Source organism: Notolabrus celidotus, chromosome 7, assembly GCF_009762535.1.
Source record: "Notolabrus celidotus isolate fNotCel1 chromosome 7, fNotCel1.pri, whole genome shotgun sequence".
In the NCBI taxonomy this organism is placed as follows: domain Eukaryota; kingdom Metazoa; phylum Chordata; class Actinopteri; order Labriformes; family Labridae; genus Notolabrus; species Notolabrus celidotus.
The window spans coordinates 4036316-4058050 of NC_048278.1; the positions used below are offsets into that span (position 1 = coordinate 4036316).

The window sequence follows — 21735 nt, forward strand, 5'->3', positions numbered from 1 at the left end:
ATGCATTCATGTCAAAACCATCCACTGAAAAGAGTTCCGTCACATTTAACAGGCAGATAAGAACCCATCACGAACGCTAACTGACGAGGAATCACTGGGGTTGTTTTTTAAAAACTGTAAACATAAATCATTTAAAATCAATACAATAATATTTTAATTAATGTTTTTGACAACGTGTTTGTATTTTGAGTTAGTGGCCGGGTAATAAGCGTGATAATGTATGGTTAGCAGGTTTTTATGGGAAATAGAACCCCTTCAGGTTGGACATGACCCCTCCACTTCGCGTTTGGTCTTGTCTCACCCTGTCAGGATTCTTTTTCCCATAAAAACCTACTAACCATACATTATCCCTTACATATTTAATGTATAGAATGTGAAACCTACACACATGAGCCATCATATCACCACCACTCCTTTCTTAATTATTATATTTTTTTATTTTATTTTATCTATTCAATTTATTTGTACTCTATTCTGTTTCTTATTTCAAATGTATGGATGAATGTGTGGCCCTGTGTCACCCCATTCGCTGTCATTATATCTAATTTTATATTATTTCTGTAACACGGCCTTGGTGATCATCTGATGTGAAAAAATAAATAAAAATGTGATCTTTTTATTTCTTTCTACAATAAATAAACATTGATGTATGTATGTTATTTGTTGGTGTTTTATTTTGAAAGTCCTCCCGGATGTGCCCTGTCCTCCCGGATGTGCCCTCCCCCTCCTCTGACCCTCTGCAGCGGCTCAGCCTCCATCATCAGTCCGAGCTGCGCTGCTGGACCGTCCGCCTGTCCGGATGGAGGCTCTGCTGCTCCCTCAAACTGACTCTCCACCTTCACCTGCTGCATGATCGAAGACTGGGAATGTTACTGACCTCGTTTTGTCCACATTGAAGAGTCTGAACTGAGATCTGAACATTACACCGTTAACACGGGCAGCGTGATTCACTGAGACCACAAGCTAACACGGAGCTAGCAGAGGGATTGTTTTGGGATATGAGTTTCTGAACAGCTCGCGCGCCGACTCATGAATTAAAGACTTTTTTGTGATTTTTCTGGATCAAGCTGGAACATAAAGGGGAATGTCTAGCCAAGGAGTCCGGAGGAACGGCCCGGTGAAGCTGCGGCTGACAGGTGAGCGAGTTTAAACCTTCTGCAAGCTAGCATGCTAACCGAGCAGGCTAACATCTCCCTAACGTGGACACGAGCGCGTATTTCTACTGTTATATTAAATGTTTATATTTATTTTAATCACTCTTTATTCATTTAATCTGAACACCAACGCGCTGAACACACCTGTACCTGTGAGGCAGCTAGTTAGCATAGCTCGTTAGCAAACATTAGCATTGATAAAGCTGTTAACAGTTAGCTTGCTAACAGCGACGTTAGTCTCCCTCCTTCATCACCCACACCTCCACCTGTCTGTAAGCCTGTCAGCGAGATTACAGTGAGTATTATTCACATGTGTTTATTCAAACATTCATCAGAAACAACATTTAGAGAAGAGTTCTCCTTTTGTTTGGCGTCACGTCCCAAACACGCTGCGTGTGACGTCATACCTCCGTGAAAGTGGCTGTTTGTTGTAAATCATCATCTCCTTATTAAAGGGCCCAGATAGTGGTTTATAATGTGTGTTGCATGGATTAACAGTGGAATAACTAAGTTGAGTTTTATTATATCGACTTTGTCACGAGGTGAATAAATTCAGGCTCCCTAAATGGATCTGTGGTGGAGGCTGAGGTCACTTGTAGGTGTTCATCTTAAACCTGCATGGGGCAAAATGTCCAACCAGGCACCCCCACCATTTGTGGTAATATTCTCAATCATGCTTTAAATGTTTAGCAACAGAGAAACATCAAATTTAGGGGTGTAATGATTCTCTGCAACCACGATTTGATTCGTGGTTGCCGATACGATTATAAAAACGATATTGGTTCATTTAGAACGATACGATCCGAAATGATTCAGTGACTTGAAATCGATTCAGTAACTTTTTAGCCAAAAATCCAACCAGTGTGACTGTGAAATAAATCCCTTGATACTGGACAGTCCTACTGTCCTGATGTTGTTGTGATGTTTTTGGCCCAAGCAGAGTTTTGTCCTAGTCTCTGACTAAACATGCTGGAGAGGTCTGAGGCTTCTGCAGAGCTGATGTTACCTTGATGAACGCTGCAAGAGGTGCCTGGACGATCGGTGTTGTGTGAAATCCGTCTTTGCAAAAGCCAAAGTGTTTCCACACGCTGGACCGCGATGGTGGCTTGATCATTCCTCGCTCACTGGCTTCTCCTCTGCCATCCGCCATGCCATGTTTTGTTGTCTGCTGGCGCGTGGTGATGATGTCACAGACAGGACGCCTCCAATGCATTATTTCCTAGTATGGATACAATCGATTTATTACCTTTTTAAAACGATGTTAGATCGATATATGTCGTCAGGAAGGCCAACTTGCCGAGCACAGATCGATGTAGTCGGATCATAGGAATATAAATCAATACATCGATGTAGTAGATGAATCGTTACACCCCTAATCAAATTCCAACACCAGACAACAGGTGTTGTATCATAGCATGACACAAGTCTGGAGGATGTTAATAGAGTTATTCCCTATAACATGCTGCAAGTAATGAGTTTAAGTCAGGCTTTGAGTTGAACACAAGGATGAGAAATCCTCCTCACTGCACCCTCTACTGATAGTGTAGTAACCTCTGCATGGCTCCTCATGTCCCCTTAAACCGGAGATAGAAAGGACAGAGGGGGAGCGAGAGCCAGCACATCACTGGGGTTATCCAGCCGGCTCCTCCCTTCACTGATGTGTCCTTTAGTTAGATCCATGACACCTCAGAGAGGCTGAGCAGATCCAACTGTCCATCATATCCACTAGCTAAACCATACAGCATCCCCAAGTCCACCAGGACCCAGACTCTGTAGGTGCATGCTCCAGTAGTGACCACACCTATACAGCCTACTCTACCACCGACAATGTAAAGAAAAAGTACTCTCAGAGCTCTGCAGTGTACCAAGACCCACACCCTGGGTCCCCCCCTCCTCCACATGGAGACTGGTTTTAAACGGGCCGCAGTGGTCTTCAGACGGAATTCAAGGAATGTGAAACCTCAGAGAGGAAATGTGAGTCTTTCCCGGCCATAGACACATCCTCTGTCTGTCCTTCACTGAGGAGAAAGGATATCCAAAACAGTGTGTGAGTGTGTGTGTGTGTGTGAGAGAGAGATTAATTTGGGTTCATGTTGCAGAGCATGACCACAGTCTCTGCTCGCACAGTGGAAATCATTTATGCTTAATCTGCATTTAGACCTTCATTTAAAGCTCCATGTGTTACATGTTTGTCTGGCTGTGGTCTCACTCGTGTTAAATGTCTGAAAGCGTGTATTTAGATCTCAGTCTGCAGCCAGCTCAAGTCCACTTTCACTCTGTCTGCTCTGTGGTCTCTCCTGCCGTCAGCTTTCTCTTCTCTGCAGGAGGAAAGCAGAAACGGTTAAACCAACAGACACTGGGGGATTTTAAACTATCGTTTTCTTTTGCTGATATTTTTCACAGTGTTTGCTTTCCTCTTGTCCTCGAGGGATGGGACATGCTATTTGAATGTTTGAATATTCGGTCACTTAATAAAAATGGAAGAGTTGATGTGAATATCTCATTTTCATTGTTTTCACCGGTGCCTGGTTTTAATACGGTTTTCCCACCAGACGGGGGCGATAGAGCGTCCTAAAGCTGTCTGAGTTACAGAAGAAGAAGAATGCTAACTGCATTAAATAGCAAAAGAAGAAGAAAATATTAGCAACAGTCTCTGGAAATACATGTGGGATAAAATGTAGACATATACGCCACGCTGCTGCGTCACAGAAACACCGGCATGAAGGTTGAGACCGACTGCTCCTACCAGCACATCGTCCCGGTGCTGGTTAACGCTGCTGCCACACACACGGACCATTAACGGACAGGTGTAATGTGGAGTGTTTACGTTTACTGTCTACACCTGCAGCTCAACGAATGTTGTGTTAAGCCTGGTTTATCTTTCTGCATCGATCCTATGCAGCAGTGGTCGACTTGGACGTGAGCTCTACATCCTTGTGTCGGTGACGCTCTGCAGTACTCCTCCGAAACACTTGAGGGCAGTGCAGTCTCTCTGATAGTTGCACCGTCTGTTCCCAGCCCCGCTACGATCTCTGTTTACTTTTCCTCAGAGATTCAGAGCGTGTTATTTTAATCTACAGCTGATACATGTTGCTGTTTATCTTACAGACATGATTACATGAAGGATAGAGAGGAGGAGATGAAATACACGGCGATTCCTGAATGCAGGAAATACAATGCAGCTGAGTGGACCAATCACAGGGCTTGCGGTCCACAGTGATTGGAAAGGCTTAGTTACATTTTGGAGGAGGTGAACGTCAGGCTACATGTGTAGGCGATGACGTTGATTCGATGCAGAAGTATAAACCAGGCTTTAGTCGCTGTTGTTTCAAAGCGCTCAATTAGGAATGATCGCTGAATAGATGCTTGTGATTATCTGAATAGTATTTTGGCTTGAAATGTTTACCCCGAGTCTTCATGAAGACACAGGTCTTTGCAGAAGGCAGTCATTGGAGTCACTGTGCTCACTATAGAGCTGCAGAATGAATAGTATCACAATATCAGCATGCAGGATAAACACATCTAAAGATTATGCACTCACACTCGGCATGCCAGCGTTAGAGCGGTCAGGTAGCCTTGCTTTTCTGTGAACTGGACCATTCGAGGTGCAGCTGCCCATGAGTTCTCTCAGAATAATTGGAGTGAATTTGGTGAACGGCAGCTCTGTGTCTGCAGGGATGACTCATCAGTGATCTAGACATGGTAAAATGCTGAATAACACAAGGATTGCAATTATTATATGCATGTTTTATTCACAACCACCGTGTTGATGTGATCTAAAGATCTATGAAATGAAGCTTCAGCTGTTTTCTGCTCGTGGGAGTGATTTTGTTCTTGTAATTTTCCAAAGAGCATCTTCTCCGAGGCTGTAACAGTTTGCCACCCTCGCTGGGATCACCTCTCGTCACAGCTCAGAGTTTACATGGTGTGGGTTTATACAAGTCATCCCCGGCTTCATCATCCCACACTGCAGCCGAACGTCAACTTCTACTTCAGCACAAAGCGTCCCTTTCTGCCTAGAAAATATAACTAGGACAACTTTTGCTTTTATGCTTGAACCAATAAAGAAACCTCCTACTTTGAGTTTGCTGGTCGGCACTTTGTCGTGTCCCCACAGAACTTTTTTTTTTGCCACGCTTGGAAAAAAGAGCAATTTGGGATCCGATGAGCTGTTGTTCCTGATGCTGCAGGGAGCCGACAATCGCTGTGTGATGCACAGAGAGATGTGAGGTGTGTGAGTTGCTAATCTTAACGAGACCAGGGTGTTTCCCCCTCTGCTGTCTTTAACTAGAGGAAGAGTGAATCCATCTCTCAGGTAATCTCTAGTCCTACACTGAGACAGAAAGCATTTCAGGGACCTGTCTCAGCACAGGTAGCTGCAGTGGTGCTATGTTTGCATTCCCAAAACAGACACTTGCACAGACTACATGCACTCAAATACACTCATAAAGGCAGCTGTGCTTCCCCAGGATGTGCAACTATTTACAGCATTCCTCATTTATTTGCATGATTGAGCAAAGCAGCCAGACAAAAGAGGAAATGAAATCTAATTACTTTAAACTACTTCCCTTTTTTTGTTTTCCTGAAACTCGTTCTTCTTGGTCGCCTGACGATTTGAATGACAGCTGACGGGCGCTCCATCCACTCATGTGCCTCTGGGTGTGTGCACAGGCCCTCACCTTGCATGTGGTCGTGCTGCAGTTTGATGTCCAAGTTTCCATTTGTCCTCTTTATGCAAAGCAGAGTTTTGAAAGTTGAAATGTAGACCAGAGTTTGAGATTATGATTCATCGACGCACAATGGATGTGAGTCATGCTGTGACGTGTTTGTGGCGTCGCCGTCTGTTTCGTGTATCCCTGGCACCGGCTTAATTTAGGAACAAGCTTTGCTCTGCTTGACCTGGTTATTGGGCATTTAATTGGCACTGCTCAAAAGTCCTCATCCCTCCATGAATTCCCTTCAAAACACAAGTCTCTTTAAAGGTTTCAACAGATTTATCAAACACCTGACTTCAGGAGAGCTCATACAAATTAATCTGCTAATGTGATGCATGCAAAATGATTTTAAACCCATAGTGTGAGGAGGCATGCATGCAGAGGGATGCTCATAAACCTGCGCAGACACTCAGATAAGTGGGCCCGAGCTTTTCAGTATGCTCCTCGTGTCACCACAGTGAAAGAGGAGTGTGTTTGCAGAGGTCAGTTCATCCGTCTGCTCTCTGCTCTCTGAGGTCTAAAGCTTGTGCTCTGAAGTCTTACCTCTCCCTCTCTCCCTCTCTTCAGGGATTAGACTCGTTTTCTTTCATTCTCTTCTTGTATTTCTCCTGAGTCTGTAACTTTGGTTATAAACATGTGATATCCTTCCCCGTGCAAATTCCACCAGATCCATGTCTGGTCCGTCACGGCATCAGATCTGATCGGTTTCTATTCTAGTTGATGTGTTAACTTCCACTGGACCCGCTCCGTTGCATTCCGGCTTCTATTTCTGCCCAATGCCGGAGCACGACACATCAATCTCAACAGAGCAGATGGAGCGGGACAGGAAGTCAGGTTTCACCAAAACAAAATGAAAACATCCAGTTAATTTTCAGAATAAAACTCTCTGTGTTATCACCAGATCGTATTTCACTTAACTACAACAACAAACCTTCATGATGAGCGGAGCCAGGCCTGGAGTCAACAGGTCAGAGGTTTTCAGAGGACCAGAAAGACAACATGGATGAGGAGAGGAGGAGAGGCTCATGATGGAGGCGGGAAACTGTTGATTCTGTAATTAACGCAGGAAATCCTCGGTCTCGTGACTCCAGCTGTCGCAGCCGGTGGGTGTTGATGGATGGAGACGGACCGGATATGGATCTAGTGGAAGTCCGGTGTTACCATCTAATGACAGATGAGGTGTTAGTGATATAAAGGACTAAATACAGGACTGCATCCTGCACCAGCTTCTACCTGAAGTACTGAATCCATCTGTAGAGAGGAGTTTAGTGTTAAAACAACTCCATCAGTTTGTCTGCTTTTACCTCTCTTCACTCTAACATCTGAGGCAGAGGTCATTTAGAGTTTTCAGTGACAGGTGAACTGATCTCCTCTGTGAAACATTTACTCTCTGTCTATGATAATGACCGTTTGTTAATTATCCTCCCCATCGTATCATCTTTCTCTGAATGTTGTAGTGAGTCATCCTGTCGTTGAAGCCCTCAGTATTTCAGATTTATCTGCAGACTCTGTCAGGACACAAATCAAACTCTTGTGTCTGGAGGTCTGCGTGTGTGCTTGATCTTGCCTCCGGCATTTGGGGTTCCTGTGTTGTGGTTTGGTTTTGCAGAGCAAGACAGAGCTTTGTAGCCAAACCTCTTCCAGCTCTGTGTAGTCCGCATACTTCATCTGAACCACACACAGGTTCAATGTTCACGCAGACGCTTTAATGTTCCTTTCCTCTGTGATGCAGCTCTTCTTCTTGTATTCATCTTCTCTGTTAGTGGTTTATCAAGAGAAAGAAATGGGACAGGGACTCTCAGAAGCAGCAGAACGGTGATGTCATCATGACTATGGACTTCATAAAAGCTGAAGCAGAGTTTTGAAGCTTATCGTTGGTGGTCGCCATATTGGAAATGCTCAACCTAATTTTCAGTCAACCTAATAAGAAGCAAAGACGTGGAGTTGATGCCTCCTCGCTAACAGCTACAGTGTTCCCGCCTGTCAATCAAGTCAGCCACGCCCTTATTTGGGCAAAACTTGTATGTTTAATATCTTCAAAGATAACAAGTTATAATAAATTCACCCCCGTTCAGTGTGTGCTGATAGAGAAATGAGCTATTCAGTCAAATATTTTTTTGTCCCAGGCTGTAAACATGTTTATTTCTGCTGTAAAGATCGTCTCTTTGAATGGGTGTGTATGTGTTTTCCTGTGTTTCTGCAGCCAGCCTCTAGTGGACACTTGAAGAACTGCAGTTTTTAGCACTTATGCATTTGCTTCATATTTTAAGACTGGGATTTTTATAAAGTCTGCTCATATGTACACTCTGTTGATTATCTTAGAGAGACTGCTCATGTTGGGTCAGAGAGTTTTGTTTGCACTCTCTCAGCCTGTGTAGTCCTAAAACATTTAACGCAGCGTGGTGAGGAGGAGCTGTGAGTTAAGCCGGACTCACAGAAACTCACCGCTGTCCGTGCTGTTCATCCCGAGGAACACAATGTTGATTCGAGTCATTTCCTTGAATCCAGAGGTTTGTGATGAGCTGCCCTCTCCCCCCTCTCCTCCCCCGGCCTGTCTGAAAATCACCCTGTGAAATAAAGCTCCTGGTATGTGTTTTTGTTTGGGATTCTGGCGTTGCTGATGGTGATTTACGGGGATGTAATTTCATAATGGGGGTGAAGAGGGGACACTGAGCTCTGAGCAGATTGTGGTCATCTCAGTTTCTTGTCCACGCTCATGTTTCACGATGTGGGGGAAACCCTGGATCTCTGCTGTGTCGAGCTCTGCAGAGGTGTCAGCTGTGTGAAGCAGGTAATTGCACGATGCACGCTGCTTGATATTTGATCTGTTATGATTTGTTGTGAGAAGCTGGTTTAGCATTTCCAGGTACTTCAACATGGTCCTGTTTTTAGAAAGACTTGGGCAGAAAGGAGACTATGACTCAGTTATGAAATCTAGCAGGGCGCTGCCAGTCTCATAACTCAGCTTTACTGTTCTCCACTCATGACCTGCTTTCTACCCGTATAACACGGCGGGAGCTTACACGCTTTCAACTCCACTCAAATATCAGACTGACACAGGATCAACAACCTTTAATTTAACACAAATCACACTATGAGTAGCAGGAACACATTTATGCATCATGACCTTTTGAGCCGCTCTGTCCTCCCGTCGTTTCACTCCATCCTCCGTTTTATCTGCTTTTCAAATTACTTCTGGACTTGGTGGCATCGCTGCACTTCTGAGCAGGAAAATGGAAAGACTGAACACCTCGCTGTTGCATAACCGCTCCGACTGGAGAGAAGGTGGTCTTCAATGTGCAGAAAACATTAAACTTTCCGACTGCTTCGGGAGGATTTTCCTACAAAGTATGGAGGAGAAATATCACCTTTTCTTTTGCTTAGATCATAATATTTCTGACAGCCGCTGAGAGTTACGAGGGAGGAAAAACGACGCTCTTATGAGTGTAATTTTCAGGATGTGATTTTCAGCTCATGCCTGATTACCTTCTATACATCTCTCCTCTCCTTTTTTAAACTCTCTCTTTTATTCTTTGAACAGGACGTCCCTCATCTCTCTGTCATTTCGTTCTCTTCCTTCCTCTCCTTCACTCACCTCCGGATCTGGTCCAGACAGCTGACAGACGACTCTGCCGCTGTGGCTCCAGTTTATTACACTTTAAAAAAAGCTCTGTATTCAGCTTGTGATGTGCATGCTGCACATGTTCGTGCACTTCCTGTATCAGTCCCCTAAAGAAAGAGAAGGTGTAACATTTTTACCTTTTAGCTCATTTGATTCAAAACAACAACAACAGAACAAAACCCCGGGCACAAACTGAATCATAAACCTGTGTGGGGTCTTAGCAGCTTACCTTCATATGAGGAGGAATGCTGGTAATGCTATTAAAGGGATGTTATTTGCAGCCTCATGCTTTGCTTCAGTCTCCTTTAGAGACGGCTGAAATAAACAGGAGGACAAAGTTAATGCAAGCTTTGTATTGTTTAAAACGGACTCTGAAGATGACCAAAGTGCAGAAGAACTTCAACAGCGAGAAGAGGGACAGGAGGAATAGAGGAATAGATTTCCACTCTCCAGTAGGGATGTTTTTGTCAGCCCCAATGAAGCAGGAAAGCAGGTTAAACTGAACGGATCCCCATCCTCCCCCTCACTGCTCTCCTGCTACTGTTTCTGTGGTCACACTGCCCACTGGTCTGACCATGTGTGTGTGTGTGTGTGTGTGTGTCTCTGCTAGACCACTCAGTACATCTACTGTACAAACACACACACCTCCTCTAAGACTGCATCCCCCTCTCTCTGAGTCTGTGTTTTCAGTTTCTGTGTGGGAGAGACGGTCGGAGGACGTGAGCGATGCAGGGTTTTTTTTAATCGCGGAGACGTGGATCGAGTGACTCGGACGGCGCCGGTGTGCCACGACTTCCCCCTCCGCCATTCGCTCTCAACGTAATCACAGAAACATCAGGATTTCCCACCTGGAGGAAAAAAAAATGAGTCCAATAAAAGCAGTAAGAGCTGGGAGGAGTTAACGGGAGATTTGCCGAAGTATTCAACAACAGAAAGAGATATTGTAATACAACTATTATTATTACAATTACCACAAGCTACTGCTGTAGTTAGTAGTTCAGCTGTTGTATTGCATTCCTTTATTTTATAGATCCACCTCTGTGCTGCATATCGCTCCTCCCTTCCTATGCAACAACACCTAGCCCTGTGGCTTATACTACAAAGCAAAGTCAACATACCGCTGGGATCTTTTACTTATCCGGCTTCACGTACCTGACAAAGGAGATCACGCTAAGCAGTCTCATGAAGCCGGTTCTGTTCCTATTAAATCAACACAGAGTTACTGTGAGCGCGTTCACATGAACAGGCAGTGTAAGCAACATATGACCAAGCACTGCCGTGAACGAGTCTGCCGTCAGCAGAGGATTTAATCACAGACCAGAATACGAAGAAGTTAAACTCAAACTCAGCTGTGATCACAAATTAAAGAAAAAACTGTCAGAAAAATAAAACGCAATGAGGAAATTAGGACTTGTGGCGTCACTGTCTTATCGAACAAACTATCGTTTACTCCCTGAAACTGGTCTGCTGCTTGGATTTATTCTTGCAGCACAGATGACAGTTTTAAGGCACAGGTCTAGACCGTACTCTATGTTCTATTATGAACAAAGACCCAACATCAAGACAGGATCAGATCCAGTCCCATCTTACAGACAGGACTCAGTCTGATCTCATCTTAATCCACCATGAGCAGAGCACTTTGCAGCATTTAGCAAGTTACAGTGGCAAGGACAAACTTCCTTTAACAGGCAGAAACCTCCAGCAGGACCAGACTCATGTTAGACACACATCTGCTGAGACCGTGCTGGAGAGAGGGATAGAGGGAGAGGATTGGTCAGTAGGTGGCGTTTTCTACAAACCAATCTCTTACCCTGAACAGAAGTTAACCCCAAAGTTACCTCGATAACCGTAAATCCTGCTTCGTAGTACCCCCCCTCTGGACTCAATCACCAACTCCTGCAAGGCACATCTGAATATTTGTGTGTACGTAAAAATGAGCAAGCATACCGCAGCTCCCTCTGTGTCATTCACACTCTGCAATAGGCATAGAGCAAACCCTGCCTCATTATCTCTGTACGTGGCTTTCTCTCTTTGTGCTGTCTGCCCTCTCATCACCTCAGTAGCATTCCTCTAAGTAAGGATGTCTCATGTCATCCTCAAGTTTGCAGAAACGGTTGTTGGACAAAGACATGATTGGCATGTTGTCTTATTTAGGATCTTATCTCTGCCTCCCTGGGGATCCTGGTTAGCTCGACTCCTCTGCAGGAAACAGCCGATTTAAAATCAGTGACGTTACTGGGAGTAGACCCGTCTGCAGCGGTTGACGGCCTACCTTCTCTGCTGGTTGTCCAGTCAGTTTCAGGGATCTCTTCTGGGTATTAAACTAGTGACAAAAACCTCATACAACCCTGCTCTGAGAAAAGCAAACTGTCTTTTAACTTCCTCCGTCCTACTTCTTGATTTATTTTCCCTTTTCACTCTCTTCCATCTCCTCTTTTATTGCCCTCCTTTCCTCCACTCAGTGCTCTTTAGTTTCCTGCCACCCCGACCCAACCTCTGAGTTCCACGTCATAATCATGGTTGTCATCCTCCTCTGCCCCTGTCTCCTCTCTTCCTCCTCTTTCCTGCTTTAAAAGTCCAAAGATAGGCGGTTAATGAATTCTGCTGTTGGTCTGGGAACGAAGACAAACACAAAATGTGCAGAGACAGCCTGTTGTTTTATTGCACACACAAACACAAACACTCCAGGGGGACTGATGTAGTATCTGTGGTATGAAGCACCTGAAGGAGATGAGCCTGTCTTTAAAGTATTTATTGTTTGAGTCAATGCAAGGAAACACCCTCCACCAGTCTAAGCTCACATAGTTTAACTTTTAGGAAGCATACGCAGCGGTCTCCTGCAAAATGATCAAGTTAAACATTTGAGCCTAAGTTAGATGGATGTCTGGGGAATTTAAGCTAAGTGAATTTTACCTTAAAGTTCTACCTTGGTGTTAGATCTTCAAAATCCTAAATAACCCTTGTGCACGCCGCAAATTCAATTTTATATCGTCCAGATGACTCATTCTGTCATCTCCCGTCGTCCCTGCTTCTCCTGTCTCAGTGTTTTCTCCCAGAATGTCACCACCGGTCCAAATATCGTCCTCCCCTTTCTTTCCCTCTACTGTCTGCATTCCTCAGATTTGTGGGTGTAGATAGACCTCTCCCAGCCCCTCCTCACATTCCTCCATCCCTCCATCTGCACCGCTCTGTAGATTCCTGTCTTCACCTTCTCACCCTCCTCCTCCTCCTCCTCCAGCTCGGCCCTCTTCCTCATTAAAGCGGAGTGTCTACGCTCCACGTCAGATTCCTGACTTCAGATTGTTGGCGTCTCTCCGGGAGCCGAAAGGAGCGGGTTGCTGGACTCTCAAACGGATGACATAATTGGCATCCTGAGCATTCACTGGGCCGGAGAAAGGCTGAGGGTGGGAGGTTGGGAAATCATGTAAATCCTTTCCAGAGGAAGCATAGAACAGATAAGATCTCCAGTTTGGCAGCATTGTCTTATTTTGGATGCACCATTTTTTTTTTTTTGCAGTGTCGACTCGCCGCAGTCGCATACAGTTAGTCACGTCCACGCTCTGACATTTGGCCAACATGCATTCTCTGTGTGTGTCCTGGTGAGCGAGCGAGCCCACCAGAGAGGCGTGGGGACGGGAAGAGGAAGTGTTAAGTGAAACTGTGAACAATGCTGTGAATGAGACAGCACAAGGATGGAGAGAGAGTCATAACAGGGGTGACAGAAAGGGACGAGGGGCTTCCCCTTTAAATCTGATTGGCTGTCACAGGGGGGTGTCTGCAGGTTTTTGGACAGTTTTTGCAGGTTTGATGATTCAAAAACTTTCAAAACATCAGCAAAACAAACGCTGTATGACTGAACTTGTTGTTCCAGGTTAGGCTATGTGAGAAAGAGCAATGTTGTTAAAACTGTAATGATGAAAACAAACTAATACATTGTTTCGTCTCCACAAGAATTGCGCCCGACAGTTAGGTACTAGTTGTCGTCGTCCATAACAGCTGACCCGACTACGGCAGAGATCCAGAGGAACCTATGAGACAAGGGAGCTCAGGGACTCCAGAAAGGTCTATGGTTAGTAATTTTAAAGTGACAGGAAGAGTTAAAGTAAGAGATGTATGATCTGAAGTTTAATATTGTCGTATAACCCATATAATGAGCCGTCCTTTTATTTGGGACACTCAGGATTAGCTTGTTGAAGGATAACCACACCTCTGTCTTTAGAGATTCAAGAACAGCGGACTATCTTCACCTGATTCTGATTTTAGGTCTCACACACACGCACACGCATGCACACGCCGAACACACATACACACAGTGTGTTAAACATAGACACAGCAGCCAGCCACATTGTTGACTGTGCTAATATTTGTTTAGGGTTCCTGTTAATGGGCATGGTGACGTGTTGATTAAATACAAACACAGAATTAGACACACAAGCTTGTTACAGAACCACCTCTTGAATTTGGCTGACGCTAACTCACATCATTAAACACTTAAAATTATAGATCACCTCAATTTAGTAATTAATTCTAACTGTAATGTCCACAAAGTAAGGAAAGTTCTAAATGAGCAGGGTGTGTTTGGGTGAGCTCGACAGCAATGAGTATAATCATGACAAATGCAAACATGGATGTTGTTCCTGGCCTCGTTTGTTAGGAGCTTTCCTTTTCGTCATGCAGGACAAGAAAAGTTCTTATTTGATCCTTTAAACGAGCTGCATGGAAGTCTGAAAACTGGAAAGGATCCCACTCTGTGCCAAACAGTCCTCCTTTTAAAAACAAGCTCTGTAACTGGACGCTGATGCAGCCAGGCTCGACTGTCCCGTCTTCTCGTGCTGTGGGAGAATTAATTGAACAAATGGTCCAAAGAATGGTTGTGCTCGACTGTGGAGTCGTTGGGAAACATGCAAGTTAAAGACAACACATCCTTTGGTCTCAGTATCTCTGTGTTTGATGGTTCGGAGTGAGTGAGCGTGAGAGAGGAAGTCTTCTTAGTGGATGCTTGGATGCTTTCGTGTGATGGTTCTCAGTGTAGGAGCAACTGTATGCCATTTAGTAAAATATGACACCAGATCTCAAGATGACAACATGTTTGAAAGCTTACTGTGATGGAAATGACAGACAGCTTGATGCCAGACAGTGTTAGGCTGGAAACCAAAAACAAAACTGTGGATAATGTCATCTTCCATCAACCTACCCCTTGCTGTGAATTACAATATATGACACAACATGTCTCTTTGTAACACACTATTCCCTCAAATGAAACGTCTCTGTTTTACAATCATGTCATTTTAGTTGAAAGAAGTTACATAATGTTTTGAACCTTCGAGCTTGTGCTGCAAATGTTTGCACTTCTCCAACTTTCATCTTGTATTGATTGTAAACAAAACCTCCTTGAATAAATGACTGACTCAAAGCATGAACTGTGGAAACAGGGAAAACATTTGTTTCTGAAGCAGAGTTTTGAAGCCGATCTTTGGTGGTCGCCATATTGGAAATGCTGACTCAACCTAACTTTGGTCGAGAGGTGGAGTTGAGGCAGGCCTTTAGCCTCCTCGCTAACAGCTACAGTGTTCACACCTGTCAGTCAAGTCAGTCATGTCCTTATTTGGGCAAAACATGTGAGTTTAATATCTTCAAAAACATTGATTTACAAAATAAGTCACCCCGTACAGTGTGGCGATAGAGAAATGAGCTATTCAGACCATAAATGTTTTTAGAACCAGGCTGTTAACATGTTTATTTAAAGATCGTCTTCTTTGAATGGGTGTGTGTGTGGTTTCTAGTATTTCTGCAGCCAGCCTCTAGTGGACGCTTGAGGAACTGCAGTTTTTAACACTTCCACAGTGGTTTCACATTTCAAGATTGGAGATTGTTGCTTTATGCAGACGTTAGATATATTCTTACTCTTTCTTAATGTTTACATCAATGTTTATATTTGACTATCTCAAGTATAAAATAATTGCTATTACCTGATTCATCAAACAGCGTAACATTTTTCAAAGAGAGAGAAACCTATTATCGATCGGCCCACCTTCTAACCTTTTTACAAACAGAGGCGATGAGCAGCTTTTTCCATTTGCCTCTCTGAGAAAACACGAGGGGAAACCCCGACACCTCCCTGCCCCCGTCTGTTTACGACCTTTCACCCTATGACCAGAACTAATGCCAACCTTCAGCCTGACCTTTGTGTTAGGACGGATGCTGATTCAAAGCTCTTACCCTATAACCGCCTCTCTTTATGTCACACACAATAAAAGTTTCATATAAATATTGAAGTATTTCATTTAAATTAATTTTGAGTGGCATTAAGTTTGTGTTTAATTAAATGTAAACCTTAATGTTAGCTTATAAGGCGTTCTCATAGTGTTTAAATGCAGGTTTACTCCTTAAAGGTGTAGCTTACGTTATACACTCTCTGTTCCCCTGGGAGCAGAACGCTATGGTTGACCTTTAAAGCCTAAGGACATATAGTCTGGGTCATTGACAGGCCACTGTCTGTCTCCACCTCCCTGAAGCTCCAGACGGTGGTTAAAGAGTGGTTAAAGCTGGATCCGGGTCTGTTAGGGGCTACTCCTTGGTTTGGTGTGACTTTGATTTACAGCTTCAGACTCTGGGGCACTCACCAACAAATGGTCCTTAAGACAGCAGCTGTTTCAAGTCCTTTTCATAAACAATGGAGCACAGGCGGCCCTTTTTTGACCCTTTAACTGCTACTACAGCTTGGTCGGAGTTTAGAGCAACGGTATGTATAGATTACAGGCACATTAATAGTATTTTGAAATAATCGGCATCCTCTTATTAAAAAATGAAACAAATAACGTCTGGGGACATTGCAGGCAGCCTCATCAGTGTTATTAGTGTTGTCAATGATAACAGTTACTGGCTGATGTTTGATATAAACTCTGTTATGATGTGTTGAATAATGCAGATTGATGTTGAATCTGACATTATTATCAGTCATGTTCTAAAACCTAAAGCACAACCCTATGTATTTGTATTTTTCATGTGTAATTAGCATGTTACTGGCTTAGATAACATGTATGTTAGATGTAAAGAGCTTAGAATAAAGGATGTTATTATAATTGTTTATCGTCCATCAGTATTTTAAGCGTTTATATTATTCAATAGTCACATGCATCTCAATGAATTATTTTGTTACTGATATAGCTAGCTTTCTTCTTCTTCTGTTATTTAATGCGGTTAGCAAACAGCTATCAGACACGTTGTAGCCACCGTCTGGCGGAACTAACGTATTACAACCAGGGGCCGGTAAAACAACGGAAAATTGTATTACTTAAATATGAATAAATCAACCATCAGAATTGGCTTTAGAAAAATGTATTATTATTATTATTATTATTATTATTATTAATTATCATTTATTGTTATTATTATTTATATTTATTATAATAATACATTGAATAATATAGAATAAATACAATATAAGAAATAGCTTTGATGTAGGAAGCTAATGTGGTGTTGCTTTAGCTTAGCCTGCTACATATCGTTGTTGTAATGGAGCTTAATCTAATAGCTTAGCTCACTACATTTTACAAATATCTTGCCTAGTATTGCCAAATATAAAAGACTATGTTGGCCCTTTTGGATCTGACTTCCTGGTCTTCTTTGCACAGTCTCATATTCTTGGATCCACTGTGATTTAAACAGGTTTGATAGAAATACACAGATGTTGAAACTAGGGATGTACATTTTAAGTATTTTCCGTGATCGATTTTTGGAAATGTTAACGATCAATTATCGATTAATTGAAAAAAAAACAAAAAAAACCCATTATTATTCTTACGTAAAAAAAAAAGGCCAAATACGTTGTCTTCCCCCTAAATTATATTTTCTACAGCAACAAAATGCAAATAACTGGCAGGATTGAATACGGGTACATGTTTGACACGCAGAATATCAACGATCAGGCTCATAGAAATATTCTCTGCGGACATAATCTTATAAAGTGAAGGCTCATAATACTAACAGAAAAGTACTTCAGACTCACAGTGTCCAGTTTTCTGTCTACTCGTTCTTATTGAGAAAAATAAACATGTGTATTCAGTCAGGTGTCAGCCAGGAGCACAACCGGGTCATAATCAGTCCCGCTGGAGAAAAGCTCAGACGGCTCTGATGTTGCTGCTCTGCAAACATAGTGTACCTGAGTTTCCCCCCAGCCTGTTGCCTTTGTATCCAAAGTTTAAAATGTCCTGTTTAAAGTTGTCACTCTTTGTGTCCGTGTCGTTGTTGGCAGCAGTTTTGTATTGATCCTCTTTTAAAAAGCGCACGTGGAGACCTGACGCACAGCCGCAGCCGCCAGCAGAGCATCTCCGCTGTGCGCAACACCTTTAACAGCTGATTCACATCCAAACATGCTTTAAACTTAAAACACCTCCCTGATAGATGAGTGTAATATGAGACCACATGATGTTTGTTCCACGTGACGGAAAATTGATAACTAAAATGTGTGTTTCGAGTAATTTCTTAACAATCAATTAATCGATAATTGATTAATTGTGGTCATCCCTAGTTGAAACACTTGAATCCATCAGTAAACAGAGATATGACTTTGCACTTTGTTGTCACATATGTGTATTTGTTTTGCACTGGTCTGCGTAGTTGTTTGCAGGACCTCTGTGTGCGTTCAGTCTCTCTCTCACAGATAAAGATGAGCGTTCGTAGTTGGGACAGTGGAACAGTGACAGCGCTGAGACTTCACCCTCAGGCTTCCTGGTCGTTTACTGATTCCTAGCTGACCTAGCTTTCAGTGTTTGGATCTGAATAAGTCTGGTCCTCTGCCAGCTCTGGGTCACCATGGCCTGCTCGCTCACGTGGCAGCTATTCAGCTCTGCTGGATCCCCACAGGGTGCAGAGGCGAGTTTGATTACTCATTGATGATGGAGAGTTTGCATAGACCCTGATAAGATGAGGAACACTTTTAGTCATGTTGTTTAAGTCTTTTGTTTCCGTGTGCTGCTGAAATCTGTTGTGGTTGTTAGCTTCGACACAGTTCCCCCTTAAAGTCCTCGTTGAATTCTGGGATAAGATTATTTTAGTGTAATGTTTCTCTCTGCGTGTGAGGTCATGAAACCTGACAGACGGTGAGATCTCCACAAACTCTCCTTCCCCTTGTTGATACTGCACCATTGTTAAGTTTATTCCCCCTTTGAACCCATTCATCAGTGCGGCCTGCTGTGCCTGGCAGCCCTGTTTGTGAGAGGCTATTGATGACAATGCGAGAGGATTTTCCCTCTGTGGTAATTGTGTCTGAGACAGTGGAGCCGTGTTCAGGTTAATCCCTTTAATCTTCATTAACATAGTTTGGTTACCAGAAGGCCAAGTCCTTACAAGTGCTCAGCACGCTCAGTTTGACCTGGCAGTTGTGGACCAGTGTTGCCTCCTCTGTGGATAAACCTTTGCTGCTAATACCCGGAGTACATGTGCACAAAATAGGCTCATATCTCCGAGGCGAGGGTTCATGCACGACATGATGACCTGTTTGAACTTTTGGTGGTCGACTATTGTCTTCGAGTTGTAGTCTCTGTCCACAAATGTTCAGCCAAGACTTCAGGCCCGTGTTTATCCAGTCTTCCTCTTGTCTGCTGTCAGCGTGGTGTCCGTTTTGTCCCACAGGAGGCTTTTCTGGCCGCCTCTGATTTGGCCTGCGACCATACTGTCGGCTTTGGCAGTGTAATTTCCCCTGACAAGCTGAGCGTTAGAGCTCGTCCTGTCGGCCCAGTCCGTGTAATTTGGTTTCTGGTGAACTCTTCTGTTACCGCGCTGTGCTTCTGTCTGATTTACCTCACTGTGTCGTTCTGCTCTCTGTTGAGGCGTCCACATCGAACAGGTGTAAAATAAGATAGGTCCTGAGTGTATCCATGTCCTTTCAAAGGTGGGGCTTGTTTCGTAGCAAGTTCACATCCTCTTACATGATATGTCGTGATTCCTCCAGGATAGCAGTTATTTTATGATACAAAGCTAAAAAAAAAACAGGCTGCTTATGCATTGATATTTGTCTTAAATTTCTCTCCATAGATCTTTTTATCTTCTCCATTTTTTTGTTTTCTTCCATTTTTCTCCTATATATCCCCCCCCCCTTTCTTTAAGTTTTAAAAAGTCCTTTTTGTTAAATTAATTATTTTTATTTATTTTATTGTATTTATTAATTTTTATTTGTATTTCTCCATTTATTGAATATTTTTTCATTTTATTTAATTTTGTTTTTATTTATGTATCTATTTTATTAGAATAATTATGTTTATTATTTATTAATTGTATTTGTATTTATCATTCTTTTATTATAATACTTGGACTTCTTTTTATTGTATTTTATTGGTTAATTTTGTTTGTATTTATCTATTTATTCTGTTGTAATGATTCTTTTTATTTTATTTTAAGTTATATATTTCATGTTTTTTACACCTTTACTTGTAGAGCACAGCACAGATTGAGGAGGAAACTGGGAGAGAGCGAGAGTGGAATCGAACACTGGGCTGCCCCCATTACACAAAGCCTGCTTACATCCAACTCTCTTTAAGATTATTTTATCTCACCCGTCTTTCTTCTAACTCCTTGTCTGCATTCTGTCCAAGATTAGCCCTTGTTGGCGCTAACTTTCGTTTGGTTAAGTTGAAAATCATCATGCCTTTTCTTCAAACACTTGTGCATTACTTACCTGACCTCATGACAAGTGAGTTCAGGTCTACAGATCTTACAGGCAGCTCATTTCTCTGCAGAGTTTCAGGTACAATACTGCTTGACTGTAGAAATTGTAGGAGGCGAAAGTGTTGCATCATGATGCCACATTCTTAGGAAAGATAGTCTGGATGCAGGATGAAAACTGGTGAGACTATTAAATACTGTTGTCCTGAATTTTAGTCAGCTACGTTGTCGACTCGTTGCACCTTCATGATCCTCTTCTGCTGCTTCGGCACAGGTTCGGGGAGGTAGATGTAAAAAAAGCACGATACAGAAGATCAGAAGCCTCAAAAGCTGACATTATTACATCAACCTTTCATTTTAAGCCTCACAGCCCGATGAGCTGCCCGTGAACTGCAGAGGACCCTTCTTTTGTTTAACTCTTACATGCTGTAGTTTAAGCTCATGGATCTGTTGGAAAGAGAGGGATCACCTGACTGTACCTGTATAAATAATGAAGTGGAAGTGCAAGCCTGGTACCGTGGATAGATGGAAGTGAGTGTGGGGAATGGATGGATGGGCAGAGTGGCGTCTATGGAAGGTTTTTCTTGACCTCCTTTTTCCTTTCTTTTCCAGTTAAGCATCTTGTTTAAAGCTTGGTCTGCTTGCAGCCTGTGACGTTTATTTACCCTCCTTTAGATTTTCCTATCCCCCTGTTTTCTCTGTCGATGGGCTGAGCCTGCTTTGTTTTGCTCTGTACTTGTCAAAGTTTTGTCTCGCCAGCACAAAACAAAGCATCAGCGTGTTTCTGTTTGCTCACGAACCCCAGCAGACTTGAAGGAAGACGTTTAGAGGAGGGTTATAGGAAAGAATAACAACAACTCTCTCTCTCTCTCTCTCTCTCTCTCTCTCTCTCTCTCTCTCTGTCTCTGTATGTGGAGCCTTTGTATTTTGTCTGTGATGCAAACCTACAGCGGCTTGCTTCATACAGGAGAAGAGTGCTTGTCTGCTGAATATTTTAGAGGAGAAAACTCTGAAAACCTGTCCCCTGGCCTTTGACGGGACAGTGAGGATGGACAAACTGAGATGTTGGAGGAGAATACAGCGATAATTACTCAAAAGAAAGTGTGTCATGAATGAATAAGTGATGAAATCTCTGAGTAAGCTTAATTCTGACAGAACAACAGAGGAACACTCGGAGTAAAAATTGTGCCCAACATCTCGTGGATCATTTCTTTCAATAAAGAATAAACTCAGGAATCCCTCCCACTGAGAGAGCGAAGTGTTCTTCACCTCTTTCTTTAGTTTTAGGCTCATCGAATCTTCACCTTTTTAATGAACATGCTTCTCTCTTTTCTCTTTCAGTCCTGTGTGCAAAGAACCTGGCAAAGAAAGACTTCTTCCGTAAGTACAGCCTATTTTTACACCTTTCTATTCCTGGCCCGTCCCCTCCCTCGTGCAGCAGAATGGGCTTTGTCAGCCATGGCAGCTTGCTGGCTTTTGAAGCCACACTGTTCATGAAGTCCCCGAGGAGCAGTCTGTCTGCTACCAACACCTCCAGACCTGGCACGCACAGGGAGCTGCTGATAACATGTTGTAAATAAAG

General features: G+C 43.1%; 1 protein-coding gene across 2 annotated transcripts in view; it reads left to right on the forward strand.

Annotated features, from left to right (window-relative positions):
• The first annotated feature begins 726 nt into the window (after positions 1-726).
• The window catches only part of LOC117815486 (E3 ubiquitin-protein ligase SMURF2), a 58542-nt gene continuing 37533 nt past the window's right edge, over positions 727-21735 (forward strand). The window contains exons 1-2 of one of the 2 annotated variants that reach the window (XM_034687234.1): positions 727-1136; positions 21495-21533. In XM_034687234.1, the coding sequence (XP_034543125.1) occupies positions 1085-1136; positions 21495-21533 (91 nt within the window). In that variant the 5' untranslated portion in view covers positions 727-1084. The remainder of the gene's footprint in view (positions 1137-21494; positions 21534-21735) is intronic. The other variant, XM_034687235.1, reaches the window with a different exon arrangement.